The 12,500-nt window shown below is 35.3% G+C and overlaps 1 protein-coding gene across 1 annotated transcript in view; it reads left to right on the top strand.

The window, feature by feature from the left end:
• LOC136835651 (uncharacterized) overlaps positions 1 to 12,500 on the top strand; it is a 51,617-nt gene that overhangs the window by 23,615 nt on the left and 15,502 nt on the right. The window contains exon 2 of the mRNA XM_067099466.1: positions 4,884 to 6,942. Within this exon, the coding sequence (XP_066955567.1) occupies positions 6,900 to 6,942 (43 nt within the window). The 5' untranslated portion in view covers positions 4,884 to 6,899. The remainder of the gene's footprint in view (positions 1 to 4,883; positions 6,943 to 12,500) is intronic.

Genomic DNA, 12,500 nt, shown 5'->3' with positions numbered 1-12,500 from the left:
AGAGAGAGATTTAAAGCAAATAGAAAGTAAAGCCTAGGATTTAACGCGCTCTCTTTTAAATTCACTCTAAAACCTACAAAAGTTAAAAGCGTCCATAACTTTAAACTGTAAAAAAAAACGGGGAAAAAATGGTCGTAAAAAAAAGACAAAGTCAGTGACCCATGAACACGAAGGGAAAGGAGCAATAATGAAGTTCCTTCAAAAAGTAACGTTTCTTTTTTGGAGGAGTGATAGGAAACGTTCCTTTATGGAAGGAAGTTATCAAACGTTCCTCCTAAAGGTAACGTTTTGAAACGTTCCTCCAAAAAGTAACGTTTTGAAACGTTCCTCTAAAAAAAGTAACGTTTTGCAACGTTCCTCCAAAAAAAGTAACGTTTTGAAACGTTCCTCCAAAAAAAGTAACGTTTTGAAACGTTCCTCCAAAAAAAGTAACGTTTTGAAACGTTCCTCCAAAAAAGTAACATTTTGAGACGTTCCTCCAAAAATTACGTTTCTTTTTTCGAGGAGCGATAGAAGACGTTTCTTTATGGAAGAAAGTTACCAAACGTTCCTCCCAAAAGTAACGTTTTGAAACGTTCCTCCAAAGAGTAACTTTTCTTTTTTTGGAGGAGCGATAGGGAACGTTCCTATATGGAGGAAAGTTATAAAACGTTCCTGCAAAAAGTAACGTTTTGAAACGTTCCTCCAAAAAAGTCACGTTTTGAAACGCTTCTCTGAAAAGTAACGTTTTGAAACGTTCCTCCAAAAAGAAACGTTTTGAAACGTTCCTCCAAAAAAGTAACTCCAAAAGAGTAACGTTTTGAAACGCTTCTCTGAAAAGTAACGTTTTGAAACGTTCCTCCAAAAAAGTAACGTTTTGAAACGCTTCTCTGAAAAGTAACGTTTTGAAACGTTCCTCCAAAAAGTAACGTTTTGAAACGTTCCTCCAAAGAGTAACGTTTTTAGATGTTCCTCCAAAAAGTAACGTTTTTAAACGTTCCTCCAAAAAGTAACGCTTTGAAACGTACCTCCAAAAAAAGTAATGCTTTGAAATGTACCTCCAAAAAAATAACGTTTTGAAACGTTCCTCCAAAAAATAAGTGATAAAAAATTTTTCAAATTCAAAGCACATTCTAAAATAACTAGCCCTCTTAATAAACTCGATTCTGAAAGAAGCCATCACAGGGTCAACAAGCAAGGGAAGAACTAGCTGCTACTTCTTCTACTTCTATCTTCTTCTGTCTTCTTCTTATTCTTCTTCTTTAAAATTCAGTGCAGATACACAGATGGCTGAACAGCATTATGGAAATGTGTTCCAAGTGAATTGTGGAGAAGAGTCGTGTAGGGGGGGGGAGGAGAGAGAGAGAGAGAGAGAGAGAGAGAGAGAGAGAGAGAGAGAGAGAGAGAGAATGGGATGAGGAGGGGTAGGAGTGTGAAAGGCGTTTAAGGAGCCTTGCCAACAGTATATGGGACGTTTGATATAGTCTGGAGAGAGAGAGAGAGAGAGAGAGAGAGAGAGAGAGAGAGAGAGAGAGAGAGAGAGAGAGAGATTTGGAGGGATGAGATGATGAATTGGTAAGGAAGGAACGGGGAGGTGAAATGAGGAAGACAAATGGGAAATTTTGGCTCAGAAATTAGAGTGGAACAGAATAAAAAGGAAGAGGGAGCGGTGGATGTTTTTGAATAGCAGATAAACGAGAGAGAGAGAGAGAGAGAGAGAGAGAGAGAGAGAGAGAGAGAGAGAGAGAGAGAGAGAGAGATAGTATTGGTAAATGACAGACAAGCAATAGACAGATATAGGATGAGTAGAGAGAGACAGAGAGAGAGAGAGAGAGTATTGGAAATGGTAAATAAGCAATTGATAAATAAATAGGTAATATATATATATATATATATATATATATATATATATATATATATATATAATATATATATATATATAATATAAATATATATATATATATATATATATATATATATATATATATATATATATATATATATATATATATATATATATATATATATATATATATATATATATATATAGAGAGAGAGAGAGAGAGAGAGAGAGAGAGAGAGAGAGAGAGAGAGAGAGAGAGAGAGTCACACCCAGGACCTGTTCTTGACAGCTATAATCTTTACGGGCCTCGATCGGGAATAAAAAGAGAGAGAGAGAGAGAGAGAGAGAGAGAGAGAGAGAGAGAGAGAGAGAGAGAGAGAGAGGAATTCGTTACGGAGGTAATGAATTATAGTTCATGAACTCTTGAGAAAAATATTTCAGATTCAATAATTTTTGTTAATTATCGTCAATCACACTTCCAAATACTAATGGTATTTTGTACAATTTTTCACCATAAAGAAATTGCTTGACTTTGTCATGGTCAGTAAGCAATTGAGATATTAGAAGCGTTTAAGATATCTTTAAATTTATCTTTAGTGGGGTGAAGCTAATAGAATATTTGGGAACTCTATATATATCTATATCTATCTATCTATCTATCTATCTATATATATATATATATATATATATATATATATATATATATATATATATATATATATATATATATATATATATATAAATTTCTGATTCACATCAGGATCGAACCCAGGGCTTTCATTTGAAAGACCTGGGTTGATCCTGATGTCTTTATAACATATGTGGCTTGGTTGGCAGCGGTCTTGTCTTTCAACTGAAAGACCTGGGTTCGATCCTGATGTGAGTCAGAAATTTGTATTGTGGAACAGAGTTTTCTCTATAAAATTCCTATTACCTGTTATATTTTTCCCCAATAGTAGGGTAGCGCCGTCAGTGTACCTCATGTGGTGCACTGTAGGCATTACTTAAGGGTCTTTGCAGTGTCCCTTCGGGCCGTTAGCTGCAACCTCTTTCGTTCCTTTTACTGTACCTCCGTTCTTATTCTCTTTCTTCCATCTGACTTTCCACCCTCTGCTAACAATTGATTCATAGTGCAACTGCTTTGAGGTTTTCCTCCTGTTACGCCTTTCTAACCTTTTACTGTCAATTCCCGTTTCAGCGCTGAATGACCTCATAGATCCCAGTACTTGGCCTTTGGCCTAAATTCTGTATTCGATTCAATTCCTCGGGATTCTGAGTGTTATGTTCTAAATTACATCTTACCCAACAAAACAGAATAAACGAGTAAAAAATTCCCCAAAGTTTCTTCGGCGCAACCGAGTTTTCTGTACAGCGTATAATCTAGGCCACCGAAAACAGATCTACCTTTCGGTGGTCTTGGAATAATGCTGTATGAGCCGCGGCCCATGGAACTTTAACCACGGGCCCGTGGTTGCCTATCCCATGTCGTTGCCAGACGTACGATTATGGCGAACTTTAGCCTTAAATAAAATCAAAACTACTGAGGCTAGAGGGCTGCAATTTGGTATGTTTGATGACTGGAGGGTGGATGATCAACATACCAATTTACAGCCCTCTAGCCTCAGTACTTTTTAAGATCTGAGGGCGGACAGAAAAAGTGCGGACGGACAGACAAAGCCGGCACAATAGTTCTCTTTTACAGAAAGAAAAAAATGAATGAAAAAAACCCCTTTCATTGATCCTGTACCTTAAGCCTATTAATTACGCTACTATAGGCATGAAAGGGTTACTACTCTAGATCTGAATGGATTGTTGACATATATTTACTTAGAGTTAGGTACTTGGTCTTACCCTCGAGCTAATATGTACACGGATGGATTGATAAAGGACAAAAAGTCTCTATTTAAAAAGAGGAAGGGTTATATATAGGTATTTGTGAGAGTTACAGTTTTTAGAAGTTAGAATTAATGCATTCTTGAACATACAGGTCTAAATTATTTCTTAAGTTTATATATATATACATATATATATATATATATATATATATATATATATATATATATATATATATTATTTATTTATATAATATATAAAAATATATATATATATATATATATATAATATATTATATATAGTTATATATATATATATATATATTTATATAATATATAAATATATATATATATATATATATATATATATATATATATATATATATATTTGTATATGTATATATATGCGTGTGTGTGTGTGTCTGTATGTGTATGCATATGAGTGTGTATGTATATGTCAGCAACAAACTACTTAACAAAAAAACATGATATAAACGAGTAAAAAATGCGCCGAAGTTTCGTAGGCGCAATCAAGTTTTCTGTACAGCGTATGATGCTGTGAGTAACTCAGCCACGGCCCATGAAACTCAGCCACGACCCGGTGGTGGGTTTTGTTGTTGGTACCTGTAGCGGTTGCCAGATGTATGATTATGGCCAACTTTAACCTTAAATAAAATTAAAACTACTGAGGCTAGAGGGTTGCAATTTGGTATGTTTAATGATTGGAGGGTGGATGATCAACATACCAACTTTCAGCCCTCTAGCCTCAGTAGTTTTTAAGATCTGAGGGCGGACAGAAAAGTGCGGATGGACAGACAAAGCCGTCACAATAGTTTTCTTTTACGGAAAACTAAAATGAAAATCTTAGTCTTTACTATTAAATGTAAGAATCTATACCCAGAGAAGTAAAACGTTTATTTAATCTTATTTTTCAATTCATATTGTCTTCTCCTCTATTGTTCTGTACAGGTAAATAAATTTACTTTCTCTAAGTCTCACAAAATAGGCTTCTATCGTTGTACAGTTACATTAGATATTAAGATAAAATTTTGTTTTTATAAAATAAAAAAAAAACAGTTTTTTTGGGGTACATTTACGATGTTTTATCTAAAACTAAATTATTGCACTCAGTGTTTAACAAAATTCATTATATATTCTGTAGATTTCAAACGAAAATAGGAAATTCTTATGGTTTTAGAACTAACACCTCTTCAATGCCTCTTTTGCAGGACGCCCCGAGGAATGCAGAGGAATCTTAAATCAATTCAAGAAGACGAACAGAGAAAATAAATAACGTGATTGACGAAAGCAAGCTTTTACGAAAACTGTGACGAAGCCTGCAAATAAAAATGACGGTTTTTCGTCAGAAATAAAAGCGTGGAACAAAGTCCACTTTGTGTAAGAATCTGCATCGTTGCTGATTACTTGATCTTTGACGAACTCACTGACATTTCAGAAGTTCACTGACCAACCCTGACAGTTCAGAAGTTCACTGACAAACTCACTGGCAGTTCAGAAGTTCCCTGACCAACCCTGACAGTTCAGAAGTTCCCTGAACAACTCTGACAGTTCAAAACCCATCCTCCCAAAACACGAAACAAAAGAGGCGAGACAATTTTCTCGCGAAAAGTGAGTTAATTCGAGAAAGCTCCAAGTTCATTAACAACTTTGCTTTAAGCTACTTGCTCTCGGAATTACGCGCAGGAAATGTTAATTGAGGAGTGATAGAAGGTGAGGGAGTAGGAGAGAAACAAGAAGAAGAAGAAGAAGAAGAAGAAGAAGAAGAAGAAGAAGAAGAAGAATGGGGAAATCAATGAATAAGCAGGATTTGACGATACGGAAGTCAGGGTGAGAGTGTGACAATGAGTCGGAAAGTCAGGAACAGGAAGAAGAAAAGGAATAAATATTGAATTAAAGAAGAACGTAACACTAAAACAAAGACATAATATAATACAAAAAACAAGGAACGAACGAAGAACAACACAAGTAAAAAGACTAAAAAACACTGCAAATAAATCACGAAAAATACAAAATAAATCACAGAGAGAAATTTTCAAGCGTAGGTGACGGGTTGAATTGTGATCCCGTTCCACGCACGTGTTGTCGTTACGCAACCAGTCCCGGCGGTGGCCCCCTCCAGGCTCCAGAAACCTTCTTCTTCTTCTTTTCGGAATGACCTCGTGAATAAAAGTATTCCCTCTAGTTTTTCTGCTCCTGTGACACCGAATGAGAGCTGATGAATACGTCGAAAATGACTTGGCCGTAACCATCACATCTCAGAGAGAGAGAGAGAGATAGATAATGGCGGCGTAGGAATGGGGACTGGAGTAGTTCTTTCTCTCTCTATCTCTCTCGACGTCTCTCTTTCTCCCTCTCTCTCTCTCTCTCTCTCTCTCCCGAGGGGTGGAAATGCTCTACATAAGCTTCGCCCTAAAGCTCTGAACTGGAGAGAAGAGTTTGGCTGAAGGAATTCAAACTGTGAGGTCTGGGATGTGTTTTTGTATGTAAAGACAGAGACAGTTGTGAGAGCTTTGTTGTCTGAAAAGTGGCAGGTCATATAATTCATCAAATACTTGACAGGGTTGAACATTCTCCATTCTGGTAATGGACGATATGAGAAATTAATCAAAATTGTCTATACTATAGTTTCTTTTCTCTCACTTTTTTGTGAATAAAGACAGAGACAGTTATCAGAGCTTTATTGTCTGAAAAGAGGCAGGTCATATAATTCGCCAAGTATCTGACAGGGTTGAACATTCAACATTTTGGAAGTGGACAAAATGAAAAATTAATCAAAATTGTTCATATAACAATTTTTTATTGCTCGTTTTGTGTACAAAGACAGAGATAGTGATGACACATTTGTCTCCTGACAAGAGGCAGGTTATGTGATCCGTCAAATACCTGACAGCGTGGAACATTCAACAGTCTGGAAGTGGACAGAATGAAAAATCAATCAAAATTGTTTATATAATTATTTCCCAGAACGTCGAAAATGATGAAGACAAGATCTATTCAGTACTAAAACACTTTAATTTTCTCTGCAATAACCCCAAATATATTAGAATATACATGACAATTACTTGCTGTTAAAAAGCAATTGGCCAATCCAGATCCCCCCAAAATAATAAAAAAAAACAGATAATCTTATCAAGAGGAAATTACTAATAAAATATCATCTACTTCTGATCAATTTATGAAGACAGACGTCCAAATAGACGGCCTCACGGCGAAGAGGAGGAACTATGAGGCTTTCGAATTCCAACTATCAACATCTTCAGTGTCATAGTAAGTGGTTTGTGACAGTAATTAAATTTATTTTGAGTTTGAGTTATTTATTGTGTTTTCAGGTTTGATTGATTGTAACAGCAATTAAGTTTATTTTAAGTCTGAGTTATCGATTGTTGATTCAGGTTTGACTGATTGTAATAGTAATTAAGTTTTTGTTGAGTCTGAGCTATCGATTGTTGATTCAGGTTTGACTGATTGTAACACTATTAAGTTTATTTTGCGTTTGAGCTATCGATTGTTGATTCAGTTTTGACTGATTTTAAGAGTATTTAAATTTATTTTGAGTTTAAGTTATCGATTGTTGATTCAGGTTTGATTGATTGTAACAACAATTAAGTTTATTTTGAGTCAAGGTTATCGATTGTTGATTCAGGTTTGATTAAATGTAACAGGAATTAAGTTTATTTTGAGTTCAAGTTATCGATTGTTGATTCAGGTTTGATTAATTGTAAGAGTTATTCAGTTTTTGAGTCTGAGTTATCGATTGTTGATTAAGGTTTGTTGATTGTTAGGGTTGCTGCTGTTTTTAACTAAAAGGCTTAAAAATGGTATGGTCATATTATATAAAATGTAGGGGTTTGGGGATATATATATATATATATATATATATATATATATATATATATATATATATATATATATATATATATATATGTGTGTGTGTGTGTGTGTGTGTATATATATATACATATATATACTGCATATATATACATGTATGTATAAGTATGTATGTATGTATATGCGCGTGCGCATGCGCAGTTAAATAACCACTAGACGTCACCTCCCCAACAAGCATGAACCAAAACCACAAATCCTGCATTAAATCCTTTTCAATTATAAGAGAGAAGAGAGAGAGAGAGAGAGAGAGAGAGAGAGAGAGAGAGAGAGAGAGAGCGTAAGGGAAACCCAGCAAAGCGAAAAGTACAATGAGCCCAGTTCCTCTCCCCTATGGAAATAGGCCTCCGTCAGCGACGCCTCCGGGAGTCAGGAGAATTATAGATACTCTTGGGTTGGCGCCTTCTTCCTTAATTTATTAACCCATTTTATTTTACCTTTTTTTTTCTCTTTTTTTCTTTTAATGGTTTCTAGGTCGACTTCAGGAATTACGGCTGCCCGGGAGACAGGGCTCGTTTTTTTAAAAATTATTATTATTATTTTTTTTTATTTTTTAGTGGCGTCATATTTTTATCATTTATAGATATTTTTGGGTTTAAGATTTTTTTTTTCTGTTTCGAGTTTCGTAATTTGTATTATTGTTATTATATATATGTATGTGTGTATGTTTATATATATATATATATATATATATATATATATACATTGGGTTTGAAATAATTTTTAAAAAATTTTCTAATGTCATCATTTTTTTCATATATATTTTTGTGGTTTTCGGTCTAATTTAAAAGAAGGGTTTTGGGCGTAAAAATTTTCGTTTTAGATATATATATAAATTAAAAATATGTATATGAATGGATATTATATTTCTATTATAATTTTTATATTTTCTTTTCGAGGTGTCAAAGATACGTTTGGCCAAAGCCAAATTTATATATATATATATATATATATAAATATATATATAAATATATATATATATATATGTGTGTGTGTAGATATATATATGTATATATATATATATATATATATATATATATATATATATATATATATTATATATATATATATATACATGGAGTTGACTACTGATTTGTCGGATATGAATATAAAGGAAAGCTTCCATTATTCTCATTATCTATAGAAGAGGAAAGAAACCATTAAAAAAAACCGACATATTTATTTCCATTATGAAATGTGAGCATCCAACAGGGACTCCCCACCCCAAAATGAAACCATCAGGACCAACATAACCACGCGCATGCGCAGTGTATCAACTAATCCGCAGTCGTTTGTCATTCTGCACCTTCCTCTCTCTCTCTCTCTCTCTCTCTCTCTCTCTCTCTCTCTCTCTCTCTCTTTCTTCATCCACAACTGATTTGCGTAGAACCATTCCATGACACTTCTGGCAAATATCCAACTCCTACGAGGCCTGATTTTCCCCTCTCGGGTCCTAAGTGGATTCGCACTGTTCCTCTTCCTCTTCTTCTTCTTTGATATTATTGTTTTGGCTGTGTTACAGCACGCGCGCACACACACACACACACACACACACACACACACATATATATATATATATATATATATATATATATATATATATATATATATATGTATATATGTATATATATATATATATATATATATATATATATATATATATATATATATATATATATATATGTATATATATCTGCAACCTCTTTCATTCCCCTGACTGTACCTCCGTTCATATTCTCTTTCTTCCATCTTACTCTTCTCAGCCCTCTCCTAACAATTGATTCACAGTGCAATTGCTTTGAGGTTTTCCTCCTGTTACGCCTTTTCAAACCTTTTACTCTCAATTTTCCGTTTCAGCGCTGAATGACCTCATAGCTCCCAGCGCTTGGTCTTCGTGCCTAAATTGTATATTCTAAGCTATTCCATTCTCTCGTTTCAATCACCATTTGAAATATATCGTTTCTGAAAGCTTGCGCGATTAAGATGTCCGGGAAAACTTTGTACCGAAATGCTTGTTGCACGAATAATAAGATTAATTGAAGGTCTGTAGCCAAGTCTCGTCTCAAATGCCGATTAAAATATAGTTTTTGAAAGCGGCAGCGATTAAAATGCCAAGCCCGGTACCCGGGGTATTATTAGCAGCGCAAACCGAAAGCTTGTGACGTGGCGTGTAGGAAGGAACGGACCTGAACGATTATACTTCGATTTCCTTGCCCGAAGGATTCGAGGAAGTTACGAGCTCACTCTGTTGGTTTTTCGGGTCTCATTATGGCCCATTTTCCCCAGTGGGGACTTGTTTTAGCATTTTATTAACTGGTGTACCCATACTGTCGATATTTGTGACACGTTATGTTATGTTTACAGTTGCGTTTTGTTTTGGGTATGCAGTGTAACAAGTACCGCATGTTTTCATTGTTACACCTCCTGTAATGTCTCTGAAATGGGCACCATGATGTTCTTTGGAGGATTCAACTTCTGAATAATAATAATAATAATAATAATAATAATAATAATAATGTTAAAGAAAAATGGAAAAAAAAAAACGGAATTTGGCCTAAAAATTCAAATTGACTTATAGAAAAACAAAAAATCTATTAGATTTCAGCACGCTAGAGAGAGAGAGAGAGAGAGAGAGAGAGAGAGAGAGAGAGAGAGAGAGAGAGAGAGAAAGCTGGCATAACAGGTGTGTAAAACAAATCAACACACTCCATAACAGAAAAGTACATTAGAGCTTAAATATATTTGCCCCAACCCCATTCTCTCGGGAAGTACAATATCGTATCTTGGCTTCAATTCAGCGGCAATGCATTAGCACTATAAACTACAGCAATTGACGCCTGCCGTATTGGGCGTAAGTGCGTTGTGTCACGACTGTACTTGGACTTGGCTCAAGCAAGGTTAAGGACAATCTTTGACCTCTGAGACAGATGGTTTTGTTTTCTGTTTATATATATATATATATATATATATATATATATATATATATATATATATATATATGTGTGTGTATATATATATATATATATATATATATATATATATATATGTTAGCTGAAGACAATGGGAAAGTTCAAAATGAAACGACAGAGTGCAAGCACTTTTATGCATTTTTAACACATCTTTATGGCACAAAGTGACTTTGTTCCCAGAAGATTTGTTAAAATACAAGAAAATACATGGCCCTCTGGCCTTTCATTTTGAACTTTCCCAGTGGCTTTAGCTAATAAACAAAATCACACACACATATATACATTAGAAATATCAACACACAATCACGTGTGGAACAGAAATAAATTATTGACTCGCATCAGGATTGAACCCAGGTCTTTCAAATGAAAGGCAAGGGGCGCTGCCCACTAGGCCATACAAGTCATAAAAGAAGCTGGAACCTGAGTGCCACTGCACACAAGAAATCCTGATTTGAGACAGAATTTCGATCCTGATGTGAGTCAGATATATATATATATATATATATATATATATATATATATATATATATATATATATATATATATATATATATATATATATATAGATTGTCATTTCGAAGATGTTATTATATCCTCTGAGAAATAGTTTATGAATATAAAATTTAACAGCAGTTATCGACTTATATAAACAAGTAAAAATGCGCCGAAGTTTCTTCGGCGTAATCGAGTTTGTTATAATCAAGGCCACCGAAAATAGATCTATCTTTAGGTGGTCTTGGTATAATGCTGTATGATCCGCGGCCCATGAAACTCTCAGCCGGTCGTGGTGGCCTGTGTTGTTGCGTTGCCAGAAGCACGATTATGGCTAACTTTAGCCTTGAATAAAATAAAAACTACTGAGGCTAGATGGCTGCAATTTGGTATGTTTGATGATTGGTGGGTGGATGATCAACATACCAATTTGCAACCCTCTAGCCTCGGTAGTGTTTAAGATCTGAGGGCGGACAGGAGAAGTGCGGACAGAATAAAGTGCGGATGGACAGACAAAGCCGGCACACTAGTTTTGTTTTACAGAAAACTGACTAGTGTATGTTATCACACTCCTACTTTTTCTCAGGCCTCATTGTTACTCATTACCTCTTGCAATAGACAGCTAGGGTCTGTTGCAAGTTTTGTCCAACGCTACCATTTTAAAAAGCCAAGAAATTAACCCTATTCTTTTAAGCCAAGTTACCCAATTTTCACTGAACCTTTCCTTTAATCACTTTTATTTTCTCTCATGCCTCATTACTACCCATTGCTTCTTGCGCTAGACAGTTAAGGTTTGTTGAAAGTTTTAGCCAACGGTACCCTTTTAAAAAGTCTTATTTTACGCCAAACTTACCCAATTTTCCCTGACGTAAAAAAATTTAATGCATAGCTAATCGTATCCACTTATTTATCAACTCTCGGCCGTGGGCCGCCGTGTGCATATGTATGTGACACACACACACAAACACACACATCGAACGCAAGAGGGACGTATCCCCCCATCCGAAACGTTATAAATGGGGCCACACGACGGACCATAATAAAGTAATGGGGTGAATCAAATGTTCTCTCTCCGGCCTGTCATAAAAGAAGAATCAGCGCCGTTCTTCCTCCATATATCCTCCCTGACAGCCAACTCTGTCTTGGCTGACTTCTGCGAGCCGCATCTCTGGGGTTTCTACTCGTTAGGGATGTTCTTATTTGCTGCTGTTTCCTTCTTCTTCTTCTTCCTCTTCTTCTTCTTCTTCTTCTTCTTCTTCTTCTTCTTCTTCTTCTTCTTCTTCTTCTTTATAGTTTGTGAGCTGGTCCCATCTAGAGGCTGACTGTTTCTCATTCGTCTTTGGTGGTGCAATCGTGACAGCTGGAATTGTTTACCTTCTGTCGTCTCTTCCTCTTCCTCCTCCTCCTCCTCCTCTTCTTCTTCTTCTTCTTCTTCTTCTTCTTCTGCTTTCTTGATTTTTGTGAGCTGGTCCCATCAAG

The sequence above is a fragment of the Macrobrachium rosenbergii genome, chromosome 55 (genome assembly GCF_040412425.1).
Source record: "Macrobrachium rosenbergii isolate ZJJX-2024 chromosome 55, ASM4041242v1, whole genome shotgun sequence".
Classification (NCBI taxonomy): domain Eukaryota; kingdom Metazoa; phylum Arthropoda; class Malacostraca; order Decapoda; family Palaemonidae; genus Macrobrachium; species Macrobrachium rosenbergii.
This window is presented reverse-complemented; position numbering and strand designations above follow the sequence as displayed.